The sequence below is a fragment of the Triturus cristatus genome, chromosome 6, assembly GCF_964204655.1.
Source record: "Triturus cristatus chromosome 6, aTriCri1.1, whole genome shotgun sequence".
NCBI lineage: Eukaryota > Metazoa > Chordata > Amphibia > Caudata > Salamandridae > Triturus > Triturus cristatus.
Genome location: NC_140589.1, coordinates 1,139,188,937 through 1,139,216,330, shown reverse-complemented (window position 1 = coordinate 1,139,216,330; position 27,394 = coordinate 1,139,188,937). Strand labels below are relative to the sequence as shown.

General features: G+C 45.2%; 1 protein-coding gene across 6 annotated transcripts in view; it reads right to left on the bottom strand.

The window, feature by feature from the left end:
* Window positions 1-27,394, bottom strand: part of ENTPD6 (ectonucleoside triphosphate diphosphohydrolase 6) — a 227,917-nt gene that overhangs the window by 108,281 nt on the left and 92,242 nt on the right. For all 6 annotated transcript variants that reach the window (XM_085612057.1, XM_085612054.1, XM_085612058.1 and 3 more), the window contains exons 5-7: window positions 21,250-21,325; window positions 9,481-9,516; window positions 318-406 (exon numbers count right to left, since the gene is read on the bottom strand). In XM_085612057.1, the coding sequence (XP_085468183.1) occupies window positions 318-406; window positions 9,481-9,516; window positions 21,250-21,325 (201 nt within the window). The remainder of the gene's footprint in view (window positions 1-317; window positions 407-9,480; window positions 9,517-21,249; window positions 21,326-27,394) is intronic.

Sequence of the window (27,394 nt, the reverse complement as noted above, 5' to 3'; positions counted from 1 at the left end):
CTGACAGAAAGTGGGTGCAATAGCGTGGCAAGATGGTTGATGTGAGCTAGTCACGTAGATTGGGATGTTGGGATTCAAACAGAAGTATGATGTTCACCATATAGAATCCTTCAACCAAACTGAGACACCACAAGGATAAGCAATGCTAAAAATAGATGAGAGCGTCTGATCATTTGAAGGAAGTTCATGATACTTCAACTGCTTGAATCAACCATAAATTGGCTTCAAGACAAGAGGGCACGTGCTTGAATAGCAAAAAAAATAATTTATACTTAGAAATTTGTATTCAAAATAAAGCGTTGCTATAATGCACTTACCTCGTCATCTGGATGAAACGTGATTTGTGTTGATCCGCCTCCTAAATCCAGCATTCCCACCAATTTCTTTCCTGAATTATTTAAACTGCCTGAAATAGAATTTTCCACGGTTTATAAAGTAAAGCTGATCATAGATGATTTTTCAAATTAAAGTCTGAAGCAATTAAATCACATTGTTCCATAAGCTTTTCTAATTTTCACAACCCTTCAAGCAGAAATTACTGAACATCTACTTGTTGTCTGCTTACACAATGCCAATGGCTTCAAACATGGAAAACCAGATTAAAGACTTCACAGTCTGTAAAGAGGCCAAATGCAGCATTCAAATTACTTCAACACTTTAGGTACACATCGCTAGAACACTTCACACCCTACACTAGAAACCTCCTAGACGCTGCCACAGTCTCAAGCAGCAAAGTATCACTCAAGGAAGAGTTGGTGATGGTCCTGAACCTTGTCATGAATTCCATTTGATTAGCAACTAAATGCCTCCGAGTCATTTCACAGTCTCAGCAACACTATGGAGGTTCTCCAATATCCATAAAAGCCATTCAACTACTCAACACTACTCATATATACATCATGATTCCCAACCGTAAGCAAATCTCTCAAAACTTGGCTCTTTCCCAAAGCAAATAAATATTAACCTTCATCAGACAACAAATGATCACAACTATAACTGTGAAACAATCTCAAACAAAGCTCCGCATGTGTATACGTGTCTCGTGGAAAACACTCAATACCTGAACCCTAGCTTGCGACTCCTAAATGTGCACCAAAACACTGAACAGCATGACTGCACACAAATTAATACCTCACTTAAACTCAGAAGACAGTCTTGTTTTTAAACACTAGAATGATCAAGCTGTCATGACAACATTTAAGCAATACTCCAAGCATGGCACACTATTCCCTCATTACAGAACGACCTCACCCTGGCACAGTACTTCCCTCGACCTCCAAAAGCATGAACAGCTCCCACTCCCAGACTACTAGTAGACAGACAACCTCTGAACCATTTTTGCAATCTTCCACCAAAACGAAAATGTCTTATGCACCACATCACTTCGACTAAATACAAGCTCTTACATTTTCGTGTGCCATGGATTTTCTAAACATCTACCATAAAACCCAAGGCTAACCCACTGTTAACATGGTGCTCTTAAGGAAAAGTTCATATTACCTTCTACTCTTCCTAGCCACCTGCCCTGTGTGATCCAGACTTTTTCCAGTTTCCTTGCAAGATCATATCTATGAAAGTACAAATGGCCAACCAAACAGCCGTATGTCTGTCTCTCCAAGTCAAACTTGAATACTTCGCCATCAGAGGCCAGCCTCCCACTCTCTTATCCCACTAATGTTAGTGTTTTGTACATGCCTAGTTGCATACATGAGAAAAACATAACTTCTTACAGGATCTTCTGCACATATACTTCCCTTCTACTCTATAGCTACACTGACCTTCCAAGGTGCCCCAAACCATTAGGGAACATATTCTCAGACTATCAAAATGGGTGATTGGTGCATTAAATACAGTGCACGTAAGTAGAACAACACATAACCGGATATGCATGAACCAATTCCCAGCCGACAAGCGTCATCCATATTCTATACGGTGCCATGAGACTTTAACGTATACAATATAAACACAGTTAGTCTATGTCAGTAGCAATATATGTGTGGTAACAGGAGAGTTTAGTCAATGCTTAATGATCAATTTCTCATCCTATCAGACCAAAAGCAAGATTTCTGGTGGGCAGTATAATCCATATAGCCTTGACATCACCAAACTGGAAACCAGCAAGTGCAGCACCTAGAAATCTAGTAAAATAGGCTTCTCAATAAATGCAACTTCACTACAGAATGAAGCCAGAACCCATCTTTTAAATGATATTCTCATCGGTCAGCAATGGAACCTTCAAGAGCCTTGCCCACAGACAGCACCTGGCAAGAATCCCTCTTCTTACTACAAAAGACTGCTGTATTTCAAATAACGGTAGGCAATAAACACAAAGACACACACTATTTGTGTACTTTCAGAGCTGAAGACAACTTAAGGGTGTCAGGCTCATTCAAAACAGCAGGGTAAGTGATAATATTGCATAACTAACAGTGTCAAATTCAGGGCAGCAGAGTTGAGATGGAGGGGTAACCGGGACTCATCTTTAGGGGAAACCCATTTGCTTTATAAAGGAGAGAAAGTTGTAAAAAAAGGCCTCCATGTTAAAACAACTGCAATGTTCAGAAGATTGCTTTCAGCTTCAGAGTAGTCATCGGGCTGCTTTTCCCACTGTTCCACAATGCCACAGACTATGGAAATTAAAGTTGGGACAGCTCAAGCACAACAGGAAACCAATGATGGTCGCTTCAAGGTCAAGGGACTTGAAGGTCAAGACAGTACTCAAGCAGATTTCTTTCAAGAGCCCGACAAGTTAGAAATGGAAGAAATGTGGGCAAAATGGCAATGCTCCGGGACTGCTGCTCTTTATCTCTTCCCTATGCAAAGGGTAGCTAAAGCTGCAGTCAGTTCTTTCATCTTATGTTTTGCCAGAGGAACTGAGTGCATCTTACTTCTATCAGCAGGTCAAAGGGTTCTAACAGATCCTAAAATTAAACCCGGAGTTCTGCAGTCCCAGACCCCGTTCAGGTGCCCATAGGTCACTAGCAAACAAGAGATTTTGCATCTGCATCATGGAAAATTGCATGGAACAATGAAAATATCTAGCATGCACAGAGATGAAGGCTACGACCACGTCTAGTTTGTGAACCGTCTATGACAGAGTGTACTCTGATCAGTCAATCTTCCAGGTGGAGGTAGACCTTTCACATCAACAGGACGATTGTTGATACCCAACAGAATGCAATCTAATCTAAGGACGGGACCATAGAATTGCTTTGTTTGCCCATAGCAGCCCACTGAAACCTAGAGACCTTTGGTCTGTCTTCCTAGACAAAGGTAAAAATACCCATCAAGCAAATCGATAGGGCACACCGTTTCAGCATCCTCAATCAAAAGTTGTGTTTGAGACAAAATAATCTAAATCATGTAGTAATAGTTGAAGAAAGAGAAATAAGTTCAGGAGCTATCACAAGGAGTCAGCAGACTCTCCAGTCTGAACCACAATGAAAAACTGAGAATGTCTAGGTCTCAAATAATCACAGAAAGGGAATGAGGTAAAAACTACACATTAATTCTTATTTATTAATGTCTAAAGCTCTTATACACCTCTGTGTATCATGGTGCTAGGGCAACTAGGGTCACATTAAAAAGAAACCTAGGGTGGAAATGAATTTGTCATAGTTTCAATCCCAAATGATTCCAAACAATGGACCCCGCTACCTTAAGGATCTAGCTCCCACTTGCTCTTTGCCGGAACAGAGGCACTCAAAAAAAGCATCAGAGATCCAGACTTCAGAGATCTGGCTGGTACGCGTTGAGTAACAAGTGCTATTTTGGGCTGGAATTACAGTACGCCCTGTGCATCATATAGCTTTCTTTGCAATGCGCCCTCTGTTTCACTGGGAGCCAGTGCAGAGAACAGTGCACTTCAGACACCTGATCAAATGTACAGAGCCCAGAGGCAAGACGAACATCAGTATTTTTAATGCCCTACAACATTCCAGTGTGATATTCTGACAGGCCTAAATAGAGGTTTTTCCCCTAGTCTAAGCGAGAAAGGATGGTAGTATTGAAGACGTCACGCTGTGTGGAATGTTTTAAATAATTTTCTTCATGGTCCACAGCGTAACAAGGCATGCAGTGTAAGTCTTATCAATTTGGGTTCCCCAACCTATATTAGGTCCACCCAAAAATCCAGGATTTTTCACAGAACTGGCTAGAGAAAGAGTGTTGCCTAAAAGGTATGGCCGCAAGGCATCTCATCACCTCAGGGAATCTCTTCAGAAATCAAGATCTCATTCTTGTCTCCATTAGGCTTAAGAAAGTTTTCTGCCATCCACCTGTGAATGCTTGGCAGGCAGTTATTACTGATCAGCCAGAGTTGATCTCCCCAAGTCAAATTTAAAAGGAATCAGGGTGTCATCCATATAAGGCAGCACCCAGAAACCAAAGCTTCGAATCAACAAGAGAGAACAGGTACCTGTCTAGCAGTTTTTTTTTTTTTTTTTTTTTTTTTTTTTTTTTTTTTTTTTTTTTTCACAAAAAGCAACCACTATTGAATTGGCGAAATACCAGATTCAGAGTAGTGGAAAGATGTTGTTCAACTATCTACTTGACAGGTGGAATATCAAAGATATTGAAGTAAAAGCCTCACTCACGTAATAGTGACATGCTTCATCATAGGCAATTACTCCACACCCAGAGAAGATGGTACTCTCTGGGCGGACTCAACCAAAGATATACTGGGAGTTCCTAGATAAATGAACCACTGGTTAGGCAGGGAACCAGATCAGATTAAAAATACCTATGAGTGTACCCTATTTTAAATTATTTATTATTGGGCACTCATGATATCAGTAAAAACTTATTGTCGGGGTTTCTTTGAACTCGATTTGTTCAATTGTACCCGCTACCGTATGCCAACATGTTTCGGCCCGTCTTGTAGCCCAATCGGGTCTTGGGGCCTTCGTCAGGGCGATATCTTTCTTTTCCTTATGCTATAAGGTCCCTGCGATTAAGCTGTACATGTGCTTACATGCAACTCATTCGTACGTGAGGCCTAATGCACTCACCTGTCCGTATGTGCCTTCCGACTTCAGTAGAATTTTTCTATTGGACATGGGACACAAAGTTAACATGTGTTTCTTTGACGACACAACAACATGAATCTATCTACAGCCCGTCTTGTGCTCGTAGTCGTTGGTTCTTAGTTGTAGTGATGGTGTACCACCTGACTATGTGCTCTCTATGTTAGGGCTTAGTGTAATACATTAATCATTCCAGTTTGCTCACCGCCACATCACATCCACATCTATACACCACACAACGTGATCATCATACTGCTTGTGATTGACTATGAGTGAAAAGGATTGTGGCTATAATGTATTTTCTAGTCATCAATCCTATAGCTCTCTATTCAGGCACCCATTCCCTTGTTGTGTTGTTTATTCATTTCTTAAATATATCACCATGCATAGTGATCATGTATATCTCTTTCATCCAGTCGATTATTAAGAACTTCCGGCGCTCACCTACTGCCCTGTGCCTACTGGCATCATGCAGATCTCGTGTGTTAGGTGCAGTCCTGTAGTCAAACACTGCATCAGAGATAAATAAAGGCAACTATTAGCACGTTCAAAACCGATCTAATGATAAACATCTCGTTCTCTACAAGATTCTAGTTCACGGAACCTTATTACCGCGTTACTATCTTTTTACGGTTTAGGGAAATATATTCAGGGACGTATTTATTCTTATTTCGCTTCCGTGCCAGTATTCCTGCTTAGTTCTTCAAATCCTGTGTTGCAGGGTGAACTTTCCCCTATTTGTATATGTTTTGTTTGCTGTCCCTTTTGTTATAGCTAGTCTTTTTTTGAAATTATTTAAACAGAACAATTTGGAACCATTGGTAAGCTCTACATGCGTCTCTGCTATCAACACAAATCATACGCGATAACAGGCGTCTGAATAACAAAGTGTACCCTCGCTGTCACTTACTTCATCAAGGACCCTGCACCGCCGTTGCACCTAGTCAACCACACCGTCTGCCGTCGGGGATGTGAGTACGGCGGTGTCGGCTTTTAACCGGAGGTGCACGAGCCTGATTGGAGGGCGGTTCTGACCCAATTCTCTAACGTCACGCAACGTAATCACAGCTGTTCACACTTTTACGAGGCTGAACTACAAGACTTGTGGGAAATGTAGTTTATTTATGTCTGGTGCGCCGTGTTCGATCCCCCTCACAGCGAAGGATTTGTTAGTTACAATTTTGAGGAGTATTTCGTTGATCCCTCGTGTAGTTATTTTAATGATAATCGCTTGAAGTGTGTAGAGTTGCTATTTCGCCATTATCTTTGCGGAAATAGCGTGTCTCACCTCACGACCAGTGTTAGTGGGTATGATGTAGGCAGCCCCACTTGAGTTTCGTATATCTGCTAACGGCAGGTCATTCTAATCAGTGGATTAATCTAGTTGACTGCACGTTTGTTACCTAATTCCGACTTTCATGGTGTTATCCCCTTGTGTTCCTAAATTATATATATCGAGGACTAATGTTACACCCCAATCTTTTGTTGTTATATATGTCGGAGGTTTTGTTGTCTTTTCAGGACTATGCCTCTGGTCTTTTGCTCCTGTTTACCATGTTTTAGGGATATGTATACTTTTTGGCCCAATCTAAATTAAACCATCCCGCGGAATTTTCTTCTTATTTCCTGTTGTTGTTTTAAACGGGCAATAGATCTACTTTTGATTGCCATATTCAGAGATATGTAGGCTATGTGGCAAAGCTACGTCATAGAGCACCATGGAATTTCCTCGTTCAGTCCTGATGTTGTGCTTGACAAGCGATAGATCCACCTTTGCTCTAGTTTTAGCAATTGTTTTTCGTTGCAGCTGTCTGGTAGTCTCTCAATTACAGTCCAAGTAAAGTCATCTTCACTGTGTTTCTGCGTTTGAAAATGTCTCATCATTTTTGTGATGGTTTTACCGCACCTAAATGTACTGCGGTGCTCATTGATCCTGATCTTGACCTTACGTGTGGTCATCCCAATGTATATTTTATTGCAGATGCACGTCATTAGGTAAACCACATTGTGGCTGTTGCAATTGCTGAAGGACCTTTGTTCCCATGGTGTTTTAAGGCCCACGTCGATTGTTTTGCTCTGTGTTGTTAATTTGCATACACTACATGATCCGCACGGGTAGTGTCCGGTTACCTCTGGTAGATTCCAGAGTGTGCTCTGTTGGCCTGTTCTGCCTTGTTTCTTTTTTGGTCTGGTATGTACAACAGAGTCTTTGATGGATTTACCTCTCTTAAATGCAAATAGTGGTTTCTCTAGTTTAAGACCCCCAGAGTTCAGTGTTCTCCAATGTCGTAGAACTATGTTCTTTACACTGTTGGAATCTGTTCCGAATGTGGTTACGCATACCAGTTTTTTGTCATCCAGTTTCCTTTTTGGTTCCAAAAGCCCTTCTCTGTTGCAGTTTTTTGCCCTTTTATATGCTTGTTTAATCAGTTTTGTAGGGTAGCACTTTGTCTGCAATTTCTGTGTTAATTTTTTGGCGTGAATTTCATAATTTGCTTTTTCCGTACAATTTCTCCTTAGTCGTAGGAATTGGCCTACTGGCAAGTTGTCTCGCAGCGCTTTCGGGTGGAAGCTGTCATATCTGAGGAGGTTGTTGGCATCTGTAGGTTTGTAGAACACTTCCGTTTTTAGTGTCCCCTCCGCTGGCCAGATTTTCAAATCCAAAAATGTGATGGAATCTTTTGTTAGAGTCATAGAGCAGTGACAGTTTTGCTTCTTATTACACATGCAAAGATGATTAATACATACCTTCTGCACAAACAATTTGTGTTGCCGTTGGCATGTGTTTAAATGATCCATGGGGAGTATAATGTGAATCCAACAAGGTCATTTTGCTAATTATTTAGATACATGGCTGCTCACAAGAGGATCACATTTACTATATCTAAGTTCTGTGTATTTTTTAACAGCATTGTCTACTCATTATTTGTCTTTCATTATGTGTTTCTGCAACAGTTCTCCGTAGAAGTGGGAAAGTACATTCAATTACTTTTGTGATGCAATTTGGAAACTTGATTTAAAAGTTTTAAAGGACATCATTGTTTTAAACAGAAAATATATATAATAACGTCCATCTGAATGCCAACAAGTCGGAGGTGTTGTTGGTGGAAGGGAACCATGACCGCTGGAACGAGCTATGGTCGCCAAAGAGTCTAGGCACGGCCCTGACCCTAAGCCTGTAGTGAAGAACCTAGGGGTCTGGAGGGACACTTCACTCAATTTTCAGACTCAGACCAAAAAGGTGACGGGTACTTGTTTTGGTCTGCTGCGCGGACTTAAACCTATTCTGGGTTTCTTTGATGCCCCGACGAGGCAGATCATTATCCAGGCCTTGATCCTGTCTAGACTCGATTATGCCTGCTTTTTGTATCTGGGAGTTAACAAGTCTGAAATTCAGAGGCTACAGAGAGTCCAGAACGCGGCCGCAAGATCTCTCCTTGACCTGCGCAGAACCTGTTCAGTGACATGTGCCATCCGCCGCCTCCACTGGTTGCCTGTGGCCAGGCGAATTGAGTTTAAGGCACTGTGTATAGCCTACAAAATCCTGATATTGCCATCCCCGCAAATCTTGACTGACCTTCTCTTACCCTATACACCCACGCGATCGCTTCGATCTATGGGACAATGCCTGGCAGTGATCCCCCGTGTGAGAAGGGTTTGTGCCGGTGGGCGCTCTTTTCATAATAAAGCTGCCATTCTCTGGAATTCTCTGCCGGCCCATATTCAAGGGCTCACTAACTATCTCCATTTTAGGGAAGCCATCAAAACATTTCTTTTTCTTTCTCTGTAGGCCTCCCTGTGCCTTCTGTGCGTGCTATCCTCTTGCTGCTTAGCGCCGGGACGCCTCTTAGCTGGGGCAGCTGTTGCGCTTTATAAACTCCTAACATAACATAACAAAGTCATCTGTATTTTGTATGCTGTTCACTAAAACAACATGGAGGAAGAGATTTCACAAGAACTCCCCAATGACACATAAATGGTTTTAACCAAATCTCCGCGACCAAAAAGATTGAAAGGTTGTTATTCTGTAAGTTGGCAATTTTGCAGTAAATCTATACTTTGTGTGTCAGGTCAGCTAGAACTACAATAGCTGCCTCGCTTTATGAAGGGCGAGTATTAATTGGAGGAATCTGTTTGGTCATGGGGTTCTAATACTTAAGCACAGTAACAAAGAAGCTTTGAGGTCATAAATTATCTTCACAACCCTTAGAGTGTCCTGTGGTGTCCTGCTTGTCAGGATACTAAATGGCACAGAATGGCAAGGTGGTGGGGGTTCCTTGACAGGCAGACAGCGAGTGCACAAAGGCTGAGCTAGAAGTTACATCTGCTCCTGATGGGGGTCATACATGTATCTACTTAATCTTAAATAAACCCTCTTCCAAGAAACCTACTTGTCTGCATGTTACTAAAACATATATTCCACCACAACATGCCACCATGCATATTATACACATACCTGTTAAAAAATTTACAGTGATCCATGCCGAAATTCCTGTTGGGGAAAAAATCATACAGAAGGTATCAGGGCTGTGCAATAGTTAATATTTGAGGGCAAATAGATGTTAAACTTCATAGTAGATGAGGAGTTTTTACATTTTCACATAACTGCCATTTCAAATTTCGAAAAAGAGAATACAACAAACCATACTTTCTAAGCTGCATCACTTTGTTTAATACTAAGCTTTTGTTTCCTCATGGGTGTATTTCCTACCCATCTAACATCATGAACATTCTACTTCGGACAATAGCTCTGCGAACGCCTATTAGGACATCAGTCCAAGTATTTCCTACGCTTGTTGAAAGAGAACGTGATTTTTATGACAGCGTGAACAGGCCATTATTAGTGCATCTGTAAAAGTAACTTTTAAAGCTCATGTGCTAACCAGTGCTCTTCTGCGAAGTGGGTCAGCCGACAGGCAGAAAAATTAAACTACAGTCACATAAAAGATCGTGGGCCAATAGGATAAGACATCGCCAATCGGAAATACAAATCAAGAACCAAGTTAAATGAGAGGGTGGTAGGAGGTGCATGTAAAGGAGAGGGGGAAGAGTGTTCATATGGAGACTTGTGTGACAAAGACTATCATTGTTGAGTTTTGAGTTCACTCTGGAAGTGAAGTGTTGGCTGTGTGTAAGAGAGAAAGAGAGAGAGAAGAAAAAAGAAGAACGTGTGTATGTGAGGAAGAGAGAGAGGGGGGGTGGGGTGCAAGAGACACGTTGGTAATAAAACCTGAAGGTCTTCCATACAGATTTCACTGAAAGTCTGTACAATAGAAAAAACGGTTTATTTTCAAACACTTACAGGAATATGAACGGGGGGGCCTTTGGGACAAGAAGAAAAATTGTTATCAATGTGTTGCCGCATGGATCAACAGATTTATATCTTGGTTGCAGAGATTAAACTGGCTTGAAATATGGAAGATGATCCTGGACATTGGGTTCTAAGTCACTGAGTAATGCAAAAAGCATATCTACTAAAGGGATAAGACAAGGTGTCTTTCTAGAGATATGTGAAAGGAAGTAAGACAGACATTTGCAATGCAATAGGTCTCGCATTTGGGCGAGTTTAAGCTATTGGCATTGTAAAAGACAACGCCTTTTATTTATGTTTTAAAAACGAAAATAAAATAAAAGGCAATGTAATTTTCAATGTTAATAGCTAAAACTCGTGTTAATGCGAGAGCTGTTGCATTGGAGGAAATTACAGAGCCATCACTACTGCAGACAAGTTTGATCAATATCTCCATTCCACTTACCAGCCCTCCCCCATCAGGCTCCAAACTATTGCAAAATATATTTGTCTGTTTTCTTTCATGCCTTAAAAGTGTGCTCTACTATCGTCCACCTAATGCACCTTTCTGGACTATTTTAGATGCTTTAGGAGGCTGTACTATTTCAGCCAATGTAATTCTCCCCCCTGAGAACTTATAACTTACCAAACTCTCACGCTAAACAATAATTGTGAGATAGTATCATAACATACAGCCTCTCTAACCTAAAAGGGCATTGCCTGGAAGGCTCACCTCTATGCCTACTGGACAGTGGACACTATGCCAAATTTATGGCAATGACAAAGTGCGTTGCACATTCTAAATCCAACGGCTAAACCCTCTCACCTCCCACACAAAACAAATTACTCATTAGAACTTAGCCCCACCTGTTTCAATGTATTTGTAAATGTCCTCCGTTGCAGCCTATGTGATTTCTCAGCAAACTCCCCCTGCAATCTCTCCACTTCACACTTGCAAGTTAATTTTTTCTTCAGAAAAATTCATGGCTCCACAAACCCCAGTTGCTTTTCGCAAATAGAATAATCATCAATCAAAACTGTCATTACTTAGAAAAGCAGGCCTAAATTAAAATCCAGCATTGCATCCTTAGAGCAGCCCTGATCGCATACAAGTTTTGTTCTCAACCAAAGACCTCTTTTTGAGTAGAATAACTAATGCCCCTAACAAAGCATACAAATTCTGCCCGATTGCAGACGAATAGTGCATATTCTTGCAAATAATTCTATCCCTTTTCAATTTATGTTATATCTCCGTCACAGGGTAAAGAGTGTACAGAAAAGCGGGGTAACTTCCTGCGCCTTCACTTTCACGCCCTGTCTTATTCAGACTTGTCAAATGTTAACCTAATATGGTGTGCAATAGAAATGAATACGTTAAATTAAACATGGCAACGTGCGTGTTTACACACTCCTGTCCCTACCCAAACGCGTATAAACACAAGCATACCACAAACACATAAGCAGGCACCGAGAAACACAGACATGCATCAACAAACCAAAGTACGCCCCCAGCTTCCTGTGCTGCCCAGTGCCACAATTCCCGTGAATATGCCCATAACAGACATGACATGGATGGATGTATGGATGAATGAATGACTGCATGAATGGATGGATGGATGGATGGACAGACGAATGACGGATGGATGGATGATGCGTGGGTGGATGGTTGCAGGGATAAATGGCAGTTTGGTAGAGGTAAACAGAGAAGAAAATAAGTGGGGAGGCAAGGATGGATAGATAGACAGACAGACAGACAGACAGACAGACAGACAGACAGACAGATAGATACAGACAGACACTCGTCAAAGCGGAGGCTAAAATAACAATGTATAAAACTTGTCCTGGAAGACAGAAGAGCAAAATAACATTTAATAATAAAATGATTTCTTTCTCTCTCCCGGTTTTTGTTTTTATGTGTTGTCATTGCATCGGGCCCAGAGGAGATAGTATGTAACGGTTAGTGATGATAACGTAAACAGTGACACTGACGTTTTCGGACAGGTTTTTGTTAACACATGCATGATGCATTCTAACTCATTTCCATGTCTAGTTATAGGGAGCAGCAACAAGGCTTAACTACCTGTTCCCAATTTAAACCACAGGCAAACAACACCACATTGGCCGATTACGACTGCTGCATTCTTTAGGACATCAACTCGAGCTGAAGAATTGTGGTCTAAAACAGATGCGGAGCCTCTTATCAGAAGATGAAATCCAGAGTTTAATAAACATTTTCTCCTCAACCACCCTGGAAAAGGCATCTGTTCATCACCCAAATCCACCAAAAACAACTGAGGAAGTGATGCTGCGTTTATTTACAGAGCGGAAAGTGATTTGGGAACCCCCTCCTCGTGTTTAGATAAAGTCTCCCCCGTGCCTCATTAACAGGCCTGGTTAAAAGACTGGAGGTGTCCCCGGCCAGCTGGGAGATTGTTTACTGAAGAGGACTCTTCTCAGATAAGATGGCGTTGTCATGTGAAACGAGGCCTTCCGCGTAAAATAAACAAAGATAGCATCTAGTAATTAACTTTTAAGTGCATTGTGGTTTAGAGGTGTGTTCTGTAATTGTAAACAATGCAAGATCAATTACATAAAAAACAAGCAGCATGCGCTGCCCGCTCCCTCGTGCACACCGGCTCCCGCCGCAGCCTTGCGCATGCGCCGCTGCCATATTTACGTCAGACAGAGATGTGCAACAAAAAAAAAAACGAGATCTGGCGGACGAAAACTGTAAAAAGTGACCGCTGCTACCGGACTACACGGAAGACAGTTTGACATCAACAGCCAGTAAAAAGCCAGCTAACAGGAGCTGTGCCAACATTCACCAAATGGCAAGCGGCAAGAGAAACTACTGGCCGCTTGCCAACACATACAGATTACTTGATGCCACGTAGAGGCAGCGCATGCGCTACCTATGCGAGATCTAAAAAGCGAATACTTACCTATTAATATGAGTACAGCACTCTTAAGCTAGTGCGCTCGGAAGTCATCTAGTGGTGTCACTACAAACTAATAGAATTTCACATAAGCTATAGGGGAAATTGTTCAGAGAAATGGGGTGTGGTAAAAGTCAAGCATCTTGATTGATACTGGGGTAGCTGAAGACTATCAGCCTTATTTAGAATTTGGGATACTCAGTAACAAACAATGCGGATGTCCAGTCTGCCCTATTAAGACCGAAAACTTTTGTCGCCCTAAGTGGGAAGGGAATACCCAGACTTGGGTCCCGTCGTACTCACTGCGCCACTGGACTCAAGCTAGCCTGGCTGATGAGGGGTGATGCCCTGAAACCAGTCCCAGGATGCTTGTTTCTGGTCCAGGGAAGACCTGGCTTGGCAGTTCAGGCTGGGCTGTTCCCATGAGGAACAGGGTAAAGACTGATTTGCATACGGCTGGGTGCAAACAGGGGTGGCGTGATGAGCAAAAGAACAATGGATGAAACCCAGATCTTTGTGACTGGGGGTGAATGTTTGTATTGTTCAGCATTCCGTCCAGCACTTGTTCCTTTTGATATTATAGCTGTGATTGGTGCAATACGGAGAATGGGATATGCGTCACGTTTTGACAAAGCATTCCATCTGTCAACCTCTAAATAAAGCCCACATTATTTACAGATTGGTTGTCAATCAAGACGTGCTTTTGGAAAAAAGGGAGGTAAGATAATTTATGGAAGGAACAATAGGTACATGATGATATGGAAGGTTTATCAATTAATGCACCTGATACTTGAGAAGGACATGTACTAAAGGGATTTAAAAGACAATTAGGACAAATTTGGTTATGTTGCATAGGTTACGACTTTGGCATAACTCTACAAGGTGTTCTTTCCACCGGCCGGTGACACAGGTGAACTTGGTTCAAAGCACCAGCGATGTATGTGAAAGATGGGTTATTGTAGCCCTGTGAAACGTTACTCAATGGGTAACTAAAATAGAAGTATTGCTATTGGGTAAATAACAAACCATAAAAGCATCGTCGGCATCCTGGTAACAGTCGCAACTCTTATTTCGTTTTTCACAGTATCACAGACAGTGTAAAAAGTTGAAATAAAACTTTTAAGTAAAAGCATTTACTACTACAGGAATAATCTGCTTCTTGGCATCTAAAACTACATTAGAATATTATAAAAACAGCAAGCAGACATGTTATAAATAACGAGAATTAAATGAACATTTCTAGCATGTTTTAAAATGTCATCTAAAACGTACAATGCTAATGCCTATTTCTATGCTCTACACTAAGAGGGCATGGAAGGCAGCGCAACCTGTGGCCTAGAGTTTTAGGGAGAAGAGACCCACCATATATCTTGTTGACAGCAAAGGCTGTCTTTATTAGCGGAGGCGTGCAGACTGTGTTCCCCGCAAGGGCAAACACATGCTGCGGTAGCAGTCAGTCGGTCTTCCTTCAGGACTCAGCTTTATCAACTTCGTGCTTCAGGCAAGATGTAGCATCTGGGAAGTGTGACGTGTGCTGGCAGCAGGTGAGACCGTCTCTGACAGAATCTCAGGTGATAACTAGGTAATGGACCTCTCCTGACAAGTGGTACAGGGGTAATCCTCATATACTAAATCTTATCAGAAATCGGAATTTCTGACATGAGTGTATGAATGTCCGATATAGGTTATGTGCATCAAGGTGCGCATCCGAGACATTTCCTTATGACATATAATGTAAAAGGACATTAATTAAGACCACATTATTTTGGTTACATGTCTGTATGTGTTCTTATTTAACCTTGACATGGTGAAGAGTATACATCTGACCCAGACGAATATCGTGTTAAATGTGGTATCTATTTCATCAATCAAATGACTTGATGCTTTTAAAGTTCTTAGAAAGATAAGTTCAGATGACATCTGCATCTAATGAAAGACATGCCAATGATTCTGCAAAAATTGGGAAAGATGGCAACATCCATTGTTTGAGAGTGAGTAGATGGCAACCTCCATTAGGCAAGATGGAGTCGCGTCTATATGAAATGGAGTCAGACCTTAGGTACTTTACGTCAATTAGTTACCTTAGCTTGGGTTGTTTGAGGTAAAACATGAAAACTGAGACATTTATTTTCATAGTAAATTGCTCTAACTAATATGGAAACAGTGAACTAGAAGATACAAATTAAAGTTGGAAAAATTAACAAAGCCATGTTAAAAAACTGTTTAAAAAAAAAATAGTACCATTTAAAAAAAAAATTACATTTGGGTTCCAAATGGAATTGCTCGGGACACTGGAACACTGGCCTAGCCTCTTTCCCTAAGCATCAGCCAGCATCATACATCTGTGGCCAAAAACTCTATTTATAGCACAGGTTGACCTAGCAATCATGAGTGGGCTACCGTAACAGAAGGGAGTATTATTAGTAGTCATTAGGTAGCAATATTTTACTTTGTTACCTTGTTGCTCCATTTGTAAACTTGTTCCAATTTTCCTTTTCAAGAGGTGCCAAATTTTAAAGTACTATTTACCTCCTCATCTAGTACATGATGAAAACACAAACATGCTTCTCAGTAGTTTCAAGGCTTGACTAATACCACTTGCAAAAGGTACATACAATAATTTGAAGTCCACAAAATAGTCTCAAAATTGCTTCACGCAGTTTAAATGCTACTGCACTGGCTGTCTCAGGCAGAGAGGTCAAACATAAGATGGTCTTGATGCTATTTTAAAAAGTTCAGGGCTAACAGCCACCAATGGAAGTCTCAGTACAGCTTAAGGAACTGTTAGGGCAGCCATAACAGAATCCCAAGGCTCTTAATGTCTGCCAAGTTGATTCAGGCTAGTCACACACATGTCATTTAGAATTATTGAAGGTGTGCTGCCTTTGTATTTTTCTTATCATTCCCTCCTTCACCCCATTGTATCACTTTGAGACAGTTTTTCCCACTTTCATTATTATATTTGGAGGCGAGGCAAAGAAACTCTTTTAAGTCTGCAGTGATCCGGCCATTGTCCACAACACCAGGCCCTCAAAGTCACTTCTGTCACCTACTCTCCTGCATTAAAAGCATATGATGGGAAGATAAGTATGAGTTCCTGAACACAGATACCCCGTCTTCTTCACCCTTGGCATGTCATTAAAAGTGAGGATTCGTATTACTGACTGGTGTTCCTGCACTCTCTAGACGACGTAAACTGCAGGGCCATGCTCACAGAGACTTCCTAAAATGAAGGTACAGACGGCATGTTCTTGTTAGACGGTTGACAAATGGTTGAAAAGGCAGTATCAACTCTGTGTGCCTTCCCATCCTCCAGAGTCATCTTTAAAGTATCAACGTTTTAGTCTCCGATACTCCTGTATTTTACATTTACTCTGAAACCCCTTTCCCTTTCTCACTGCATTGACAGTTTCAAGCCTGATATTTCAGGAACAGAGAACATGAATGGTGTGGGTGTGGGAAAGAGTGAAGGAGTGTCATTTGCACTGCTTCCAGTGATACTAAGTGGATGACTGCACAGCACCAAGGTTTTACTTTATTGGCAAAGACGATTTTTCAAATTAAGATTATTTGTGTTTCTCACGAAAAATATTTCTCTGACATGCCAAGCAATTCAACCTTCTTAATGCCCTGTACTCCAGTGTTCAGTCCGACTACGTTTCTACCTGCTATCTCCATCAGCACTTCTATTACTAGAAAAACTAATAATTGCTCTGCTTTCACAAAAGAGGGCATAACTTTCCAGAAAAAAACTGGTTAACCCAAGTCTGCAATCAAGGTTGGGTGTGTGACAGTGTGAGGCAGTGTGTGTGCAGAATCTACAGATTAACCACCTGACACAGCAAAGTAAATTCATAAACACTGACAGCTGAAAACTGCAATTCACGCAACTGTTGACAGAAGGTTCAGAGATTTGGAATTGTTATTGAAGATTATCCCTGGTGGGTACAGCAATTTAACTCCAATGTAAGTTGAATTTTGTACAATTAGATTTCAAATGAATAACCAAGTTACTCCATATGCACAGTCCTCCTTGGTTTCAATATTTGTTCCTTAAAATGAGCGCGGGACTTGATATGAGGAAAATGGTTGTCAAGCTGGCCCAACACAATTGGAAAATCATCTTGACTATTGTCTTGAGGGAAGAAAACTTATGACCGACATGACATAACTTGTTACGCTGTCTCCGTACTGGCTCCACATCAGCTTAGAAGGTACTTTGAGTTAAGGAAGATAACCTTACAGAGGAACTGTGGACTCAGCCAGCTCTAAACTGACAAGCGAGAGATGGAAATAACGGAGACACACTTTTTTACATAAACACTGCTGTGGTATTGTGAGAAAGTGATTATTGGTTGGCGTGGATGCTTACCCACCACAAGTAATAATGATACTATTCTTGTTAGGTGCTTTAGAGATTTCAGTAAATTAAGCCAGAGCTCAACTCACAGTAGTTATGGCACCGGCCAGACAGGCTTAACTTAAGAAAATGTGTGAAGCATTTAGAAGAACCAAAACAGTTAAACAGTCGAACATACAAACACAATAAACACCTCACTCTAATTTCACAAAAATAGAGAATATTTTAATGAACAAAATGAGACCAAACAAAAAAAATCCATTAAGGGAAAAGGGATACATTTTTACATTTTGAATTAAGTATGACAAAAAGCATCAACCGGGGCAACTGTTCACCCGAGACAGGGACTCGAGTAGTCAGCAGGGCAAGGCAGCAGGTTGGATCTGGAGACAAGGATGTCGACGACGGGTTGCCAAAGAAGGGGGTCTCGGTGAAGCAGTCAACAAGTGCAGAAAAGCTAAAAGTGGAAAAAGTCCAGAGCTTGCGCCCTGTAAGCCATCAATGTCAATCGACTGTTGCTCATCGTCGGGTCTGGTGAAGTTTTCAATCTTCAGACTTAGGTCCTGATTAAGAGTATGGTGGGCAGGTTACTGCATTAGAAATGTGAGGGATATCCAGTCCACCATATTACAAGTTCATTATATCCGCTGACACTTGTAAAACAGCAGACGGAATATCTGTCACAGTTGTGATGGATTAACACATTCACCATACCCTAAATCAGGCCTTTAGTCTCTTTTCTGGAAGTCGCAGCCTTCAGCCGGGCGACCCTCCAGACTGTAGCTGGAGAGGGTTCGACCCTTAGCGTCGAGCGCACTTAATCGAATTTGGTAGTGCAGATAAAAATGTAGTGGGAGCTGAGGAGAAGACTGTAGCGGGAGCTGCTGAACAGAAAGCAGCAGGAGCTGTGGCGAAGTCAGGCCCACCATTGATGCACCCACTGCGGATTGGCTGCCAGTTTCCATCTTCTGTTGGGTCTCCAGGCAGAAATCTTTGAAATAGTATCTAAGTACCACTGTTTAGGGTTAGGCAGGAGAAGTAGACGTTGATGCTTATTTAAGGGCTCCAGGACCTCGAGGACTCTACTTAGAGGTCAGAACTCACTCGAGTAGAAACCACCAGAGAGGTTTGGGGCAGATCGAATTAAACATGGCCAGCTGGGCTCCTCAAGAAAGTGGGCTTCTTGCATCTTTTGAGTTGCTGCAGTGTAACAGCAGGTCAGCCAACTGGCCTTCGGAGTCCACTTCTAGGTCCTGGGTACATGCAGGAACAGGTCCCGCCCTTAGGTTTCTCCTCAGAGGCCACAACAGCAGGGACAGTCCTGCTTCTATCTTCCACAGGTCCAGCATTGTTCTAAGGAGGGTACTGTGGGTGCCACATTTATGCCCAGTGCAAGCTTGAGGTGGGGTGCAACTCATGGCCACTCCCTAACCAACGAGGTAAACCCACTTTTGCAGCACTTCCTGTGTGTTTTTCTGTAAACTAGTCCACAATTCCCACTCCACCTAAAACCAAGATGGTAGTACCTTTCTTCACCTGTGCAGAGTTCCCTGTGCCCGCCCAGAGGTATTGGTAAGATAATGGGCAAACCATCCCAAGCAGTCACTTCAAACCAATTCTGTGGTATCTGTCCCTCCCACGGAATTATGAGACAGGTCAGCTATGAGGACAAAAAGGGGGCAGGGTTAGATGTAAGCCTTATCTCTCAGTGACAAGGTATGTTTCCCATGAAGCTCAAAAAGGGGCTGAGCACAGACGTCCTGGAGTATCTGTGTATTAGGCTTAGGGCCTAGAAAAGTAACTGTTTGAATGGTAATGCCATAGTCATGTATTTTTTATTGAAGCTATTTTGATAGTGTTTACATAAACAAGACAGCGAAGGAATCTCTCTCTGAGATGTGGGGTCGTCCTATAAGAGAGCATGGTTTGCATAAAGATGTTTCAACAAATGTGCTTACAGGAGTGTCCCCTCCCCTCTCCACAGGAAACCAATGGAAGATAAGGTATAAAGAGCAGCTACAAAATGGAGGGCTTAGACACACGGGCAGCGTCTAAGAGGAACATACTGAAAGATCGTATTACAAATGCAGCAGCTTAATAAGGTAATCAGGTCAACTAATATGACTTGCCAAGCTGTAAATTAGTTAGGTGCTACAGTGATGCAACTATATGATTAAAGACACTTTTGAATAATAGTTAGGGATTCTAGGAATCGAGATTTGTGACAAAGCATATTTGGGACTTTTCTTCGGTTAGCACCGACTTAAATTACAAATGCGGTGATTTAGTTATTAAAATTATTCTTATCCATATGTTTTATAGTTAGTTTGCGAATGATAAATAACCAATCACTGTGTGTGTCTAATGTTTTAAGCAACCAGCGTGTAGCTCTGCTTTATAAACAACCCCTGCAGATGAGAGATACACTGATAGGTGTAACTGACTCCTAATGCTTCAATTCTAAAAGAGGATAACTCGGAGACAGGAGCAAGAGATACTTACGACTTCTCCTTTTCTCCGAAGAAGGTGTGATAAGTGCATTTCCTCCCTCAAAGAGGGGGAGGTTCATAGCCCTTAATGTGTGCTTCGTGCAAGCATATATGCCAACAGACCTGATTCATGCGGGAGAATAACATTTTTTTTGTTTAGCTAAAAATCGCTTCATTTTGCCCATCTGCTGCCTGAAATTGGCTTGTCTTCAAAGAACATCAATGGGAAAAATTAAGTCCCCTGGTTTTTTCCTTCGAATTCTCCCTCTTTCTTGTATCAAAATGTTGGCATGGCTGTGCAAGCAAACAACAGCCATTTCAGGCATGAATCATAGTGGAGAACCTATGTACTGATTGGGGTGACTGTGGTAATTAGGCAAAACCTGATGCTCCTTAAGAGTTGCAATCCTTCTAAAAAGACTTCTGGAGCATAGCAAATGTGGATACAAACTGCACAGTGATAAACAAGGGATCAAGTGTGAGGTCTCCCTGAAAACCAGGAAACAAATACACTTGATGGCCGCTGTGACGAGACCAAGCACCATGCACTAGTTTTGCTAAGTGGACCAAATAAGAACAGAATTTGAGTGATGTGCAAGTAATGTAGTCTAGGAACGAAGCTGAGTTACTGCATACACTTAGGTCTCATCTTTCCTGTCAGCCAGGCGAAGAACTACCAACAAACAGCGAAGTGATGGGGACTGGAGTAGAAGGCACATCCCCTATCAGAGCTACAGCTAGGATTCAATTAGTTTGTGAAGAGATTAGCTCATTGACATGATAGCCAGCAGCGAGTTCCCTGTTTGTTCTTCACAGAGGATGTGGGGAGAAGGGTTAACAAATTAAAACAGTCAACTTGTAAATATAATTTAGCTAGATTTTGTTGTTTTAATACAAATAAAATATATTTATCCAATTAATGTAATCTATCTTTTCTATGTCTAAAGAAAACAAATATAACAAAGATTTTCATTTCGTCCTTGCTTACACATTTAGCATCAAACACCACATATAAACGTTCTGCTCCACATGTGAACCAAGAACATCACAAACTAGACGTGAAACATTTAAATGAACAGAACACGTATAATTTGAATGAGTAATAACAAACTAAAATTTAAAACACAACGCATCTGTCATTGAAGCATACCTTCATCAGTCCCATTCATAATAGTGACACAATCCTCTCCTACATAGAAAGGGGAGGCTTCAAAGATGTCTTTTACCTAAAAAGTACAAAATTGATACAGCAATGTTTAGAATTAGGCAACTCTGGTAAAGTGTATTTCAAAGCTGTTACTAAAACTACTGTTCCGCATTTAACATTCTCCAACAAAGATTTTAAAAAGTGGAAGAAGTATGAATTGTTTTTCACCAGTACCATACTCCTGCCTGGGTTTCATCTTTAAAGTTTCATAGAAAGGAAAATATATTTTGTAGGAAGAGTTTTGTAGAACGTAAGAATACAAATTTTGGACCAACTGATTAGGGGCTAAATAGCACAAAAAAAAAAAAAAGAACCACCAACAAGTCTATCGAGATGATCTTAGCTGTGTGTAATTCTCTTGCTGTTGGGGGAAGAAAAAACTTCACCAACAGAAAGAAAATGACACACATAGTAAACAGCTAAGTATGTGTTGATTCCATTGTCTTTGCCATAATCAACAGGTGTCCAAATCTGGAATTTACATCACATTTACTTAATGTCCGCAGCAAAATACAGCAAAAAACAAACATTGTAATCGAGCAATGAAAACAACTAAGCCGGGGGAGGAGCCTAGCGCGCAACCAAGATGGCCGCGTAGGTGCGAGGCTCCCGAGGACCTCCGCGACCTCCTGAATTAATCCTGGCGATATCCTGTCCTTGTTGAGGGGACTGTGTCGGGGAACCAGAGCTGAGGCGCCACCCGTTTTTTGGGCTCGAATCGGACCCCGAACACCGGTGGGAGCATCGATCGACGGTTGCGGCCTTCTCCTCGCCGGCCCCCCGGATTGGAGTGGTGGGGCGATCCGGGGACAAAGTGAATAACAGCGGCGAGCGGGGCTGGGCGACTCGCGTACCCCGCACTTTCACTTTCGCTTTTGCGCCCTCCTTGCTTCAAGCGGGGTCGGGCTGCGGAGCGGGGTGCGGTGGTGTGGTCTTGTCCAGGTGCCCGGCTGCCCCGCCGGCGGTGGGTTGACCCGCGGCCCGGTGGTCGCCCCCGCCCCCCCCCTGACACCCGTGATTTGGTGTGGCGGCCCGTTTGGAGATCTTGGCACGACGGTGGAAGGGCCAGCATGTCCACCAAACAAGATGGCGACCGGGCGAAGATGAAGACAACTCGCCGTGGCACGGCGCACCAGGCCAATAGTATGGATCGCTACACGCTCCAGAAGGGTTCTCCGGAGACATCGCGGACATCCCCGGTGGGCCCGACGGAGGCACCTGCCCATCCGGTGGATCCGACCCTCCGGGACGTCATGGGCGCCATCGCGGAGATGAAGGCCTCAGTGGACCAGCGTTTCGATACCTTGGCGCAAAAAATTGACTCGGTCCTGGTGGATGTGGGCCTTGTGAGGGCAGACTTGTCAAAAACGAACGACCGAGTCGACTCCCTGGCCCACACCACAACGAGCCTCACGACGGACGTGGTGGCCCTCCAGAAGGAGGTGCGCCGGCTTGGCCAGGTGAGCGCCCTGATGGACCGGCGACTAGAGGATTCCGAGGGTCGGGCCCGGAGGAATAATGTCCGTATTATTGGTGTGCCGGAGGGCCGAGAGGCGGAGGCGGCGGATCTCTTCGTGGAAGAATTGATCCTGACCCATCTCCAGCCCCGGGGGCTGAGTAAGCTTTTTGCGGTGGAGCGTGCCCACCGGGTCCCCGGGGGCCGCCCTAAGACCGGTGCCCCGCCGCGGCCTCTTATTGCCCGGATTTTTAATTTTCGGGACAGAGATGCCATCCTCCAGACCTCCAGGCAACAGGGACCGGTCAGGCTGGACAACATGGATGTACACTTCTACCCAGACTTTACTCCGGCGGTCCAGAAGCAGCGACAGAGCTTTCTTGGTATTAAACGTCGCCTAAGGGACCTAAACCTCAAGTACTCGATGCTCTTTCCGGCTAAGCTGAGGGTGGAGGTGGATGGCCGTACGCACTTCTTCGACCGGCCCGAGGCGGCTGGGGACTGGTTAGACACTTTGCCTGGAGATCGGGGCGGGGGGGGCGCGGCTGGCGAGGAGGGCCCGCCGGATCAGAATTGAGGGGTGACTGTATAGGCCCTGCTCTGGATGTTGTTCCTTTACCATATATTGCTTTCGTATGTTCCCCTCCCATGGAGGTCGGGTAGGGTCTGCTGGGGGCTTCCCTCCTCCTCTGGGGGACTAGTTAGTATTTAGCTATGGGGCGACAGGCACACTGCACTTTGGGGGGGCTGTCTGGGCTCATGCAGGGGTGCAGGGAGGGGGGAGTTCTGTTGGGACCGGGGGGTGGGGGGGGTGTGTTGTTTGTTAGCACCGCAAGGCAAACCCGCAACTGTTTTGTCGTTTTTAAGATGCTCGGTGGGGGACGACCGATTGTTTCGACGTATGATGGGGGGTAGGGATTTGACTGTGTTGTCATGGAATGTTAACGGCCTGGGGGATAGGATTAAGCGTGGTGTGGTCCTGCAGTATTTAAAACGTATTTCACCAGATGTTGTCTTCCTGCAGGAGACGCACCTTATAGGTAACACCTTTCATGCAATGAATCGGCGGGGATACCGTTTGGCGGCCCACTCCGGCTTCACTTCGGGCTCGCGGGGGGTGGGTATTATGGTCAAGAACTCGCTCCCGTTGGAGATTGACGAGGTGCGCCATGATGAGAGGGGACGCTACACTGTTCTGGTGGGACGAATGGAGGGTAGAGTGTTTATCTTTATATCAGTGTACGTCCCGCCTGGGTTACAAGCCACTACATTTGCGGACCTGGGGCGCCTCCTTCTGGACCTTCCGAGTGGCCTGTTGGTGGTTGGAGGGGACTTTAATGCGGTTGCCTCTGGGTCTATGGATCGCCATCCCCCTAGGGACCTCCCCCGGGCACAGGCGTGGCTGCCCGGCCTTTTAGACACGCTGGGCCTGGTGGACTGCTGGCGCTTAAAGCATCCTGGATTGCAACAGTACACCTTCCACTCGGGGGCCCATGGTAGCCTCTCGCGGCTTGATTACATCCTTGTCCCGGCGGCCCATGCAGGGAGGGTGGGGGAGGTGCGCCATTTGGCACGGGGTATCTCAGACCACTCCCCATTGTTGTTGCATTTCGATGTCTTCCCGAGGGGGGATGGCAGGGTGGCTCCGATTAATGCATGGTATTTGCGCGACCCCACCATTCGTGCCGACTTGATCAAATCCTTACAGCGCTATTTCGATGAGAATGTGGGGTCGGTCCCGTCTGCCATCTCCCTGTGGGAGGCTTTCAAGGTGGTTCTTAGAGGGGAGGCTCTCTCCTTTATTTCCAATGCCCGGCGGCGCGAGCGGGAGGAGGTGACCCGGGTTGAGGCCGAGATTGCAGAACTGGAGGGTGGCCTGGGGAGCGGGGTAACAGACGCCAAGTTGCATGTTTTGCATTTAAAGCAGGCGGCCTATCGGGCCCTCGTCACGGAGGCGGCCAGGGGCCTCGGTAGAGAGCAGCAGGGGCGATTGTATGATGTGGGTGACAAGGCTGGCAAATTGATTGCGTGGTTGGATAAGAGGGAGAGAGCGAGCCGCGTGGTGCCTTTGATTGAGAGCGTGGATGGTGTGTGTGTCACCGAGCCGGAAGTCATTGTCTCCTGCTTCGCGGACTATTTCCGCGAAGTCTACTCCCCGGTTTCTCCCTGCTCGGAGGAAGATTCCCATGCCTTGCTTCGGGACATCGCACTGCCCTCCCTTACGGTGGAGGACAGGGATTCGCTGGACGCCCCGCCCACCTCGGACGAAATTGCCTCGGCTATTCGCTCGGTTGCATCCGGCAAGGCCATGGGCCCCAATGGTATTCCCATTGAGCTATACAAACTACGCCCGGATGTGTTGGCGCCCCACCTGCGCGCGATGTTCCTTGCGGCCCACTCGCGGGGCTCCCTCCCGCCGGACCAGCGTCTGGCTACAATTGTGGTGATCCATAAGGAGGGGAAGCCCCGTGAACGGGTCACATCCTATAGGCCGATCTCGCTTTTGAACGCGGAGCCCAAAATCCTCGCCAAGGTGTTGGCCAACCGGTTGGTTGGCGTGGTGGGCGATTTGGTCCACCAAGACCAATCGGGCTTTATACCACACCGCAACACGGCGCTTAATCTGCGGCGCTTACACGGGGTGCTCGCGCGTGTCCCATTTGTGCGGGAGCCGGCCATCTTGGCGTCCTTGGACGCCACCATGGCGTTTGATACGCTCGAATGGCCATATATCTGGGCGATGCTGGCGAAGTTTGGGTTCGGCCCGGGTTTCGTCAGCTGGGTCAAATTGCTATATTCGGGCCCGTTGGCGCAAGTGGTGGTGAATGGGCGAGTATCGGCCCCATTCGCGCTGGGGCGGGGCACGCGACAGGGTTGTCCCCTGTCGCCTCTCCTGTTCGCCCTGGCCATGGAGCCCCTGGCGGAGTGGCTGCGGTGGCACCCTTCTATCCGTGGTCTCCGCTGGACCCCCGAGCATGAGGACCGCGTGTCCCTCTATGCTGACGATATCCTTTTGTACCTCGCCTCCCCGCGCAAATCACTGATCGTCCTGGTTGATGTTCTGCGCTCCTTCGGTCGCAACTCGGGCCTGGTCATCAACTGGGCGAAATCCTGTGTCTATGTGCTTTCCGGGGAGGCTCCGGTCCTGCCACGGGACTGTCCGATCCAGATTGCCTCCCAGGGTTTCCGGTACCTGGGTATATATATCACTCTTGACCCGGAGGCCCGCTATGAGCGGAACTTGCTGCCCCCCCTCCAGCGTTTGAAGGAGGACGTGGTGCGCTGGCGGCGTCTGCCGCTCTCGCCGCTCGGCCGAGCGGCCTTATTTAAGATGATGTCCCTGCCGCGCTTCCTCTACGCCCTCCAGAATACCATGGACTTGGTCCCGGCACGCTACTTTCGTGAGGTGGAGGGCCTCCAGCGGCGCCTGTTCTGGGACGGGAGGCCGCGTATTGCTCTGGCTAAATTGACGCTCCCGTGGTACGATGGAGGGGTCGCCCTCCCGGACATTAAACGGTATTACTGGGCCTCCCAACTAGCTGCAATTAATCATGGCCTTTACGGACCCGCCTTGAACCCGGCATTTGAGATGGACAGGATGCTCCTGCCCGGTGGCGACTATAATCGAGCGCTCTACTCTGGCGCGCCCGACTCCCGTCTGACGGGACCGACGCGTGTCATGGTGCGTGTCTGGCACGCGGCTAATGCAGCTATGGGGTGGAAGGACCGTTTGACCCGAGCGTCTCCGCTGTATGCATCTGAGAGGTTGGGCTCCCTGTGGACGTCGAAGGGCTTCGAGAAGTGGGACACGATCGGAATCAGCACGGTGGGAGATCTCTGGACGAGGGGGGGATTCAAAACTTTTGAGACGCTGCAGGCGGAGTTTCAGCTGCAGGGCAGTGAGTACTTTCGGTACCTACAGGTCCGCCATGCGCTGGGCTCCGTCTTCCCGGATGTTGCATCCATTCCGGAGTCTTCCCCCCTGGAGGACAGAGTGCTAGATGGCCATGTTCCGGACAGCACGATCTCCCTCATATACAAAAAATTGATCAACGATAGATCGTGCCTGCTGACTAGTCTCCGCGAGGCTTGGGTTGCCGACGGGCTGGAGCTGGACGACGAGGATTGGATTTCCGCGGTGGCCTCTCCGAAAGAGGTGGCCATCCCGGCTCGCCTTCGTTTCGTCCAGCTCAAGATCCTTCACCGGGTCTACGTGACGGGGCCAAGGCTTCTACGTATGGGTTTTGCCGGTGATGGAATGTGTAAGCGTGGCTGTGGTGCGTTGGCGACTTTCATACATATACTGTGGGAGTGCCCGAAGGTGGAGCGATTCTGGCGTGGTGTGCATGAGGTTCTACGAGTGGTTACGCGTGTCGCGCTGCTGCCTGAAGCGAGGAGATGCTTGCTGAATGTCTGGGAACCTAATGACTATTCGGTCCCGCAGACGCGGTGGGTGACTCTGGGATACATGATAGCTAAGCGTGATATTGCTCAATTGTGGGGATCCCAGAGGCCCCCTGCGGTGTCGGCCTGGAAAGAGCATATGGACTGGTGTATGTTTCGTGAAAAGGTGGTGTATGTGGCGAGGGGTAAGCCTGGGGCGTGGATGAAACTCTGGGGCCCCTGGAACGC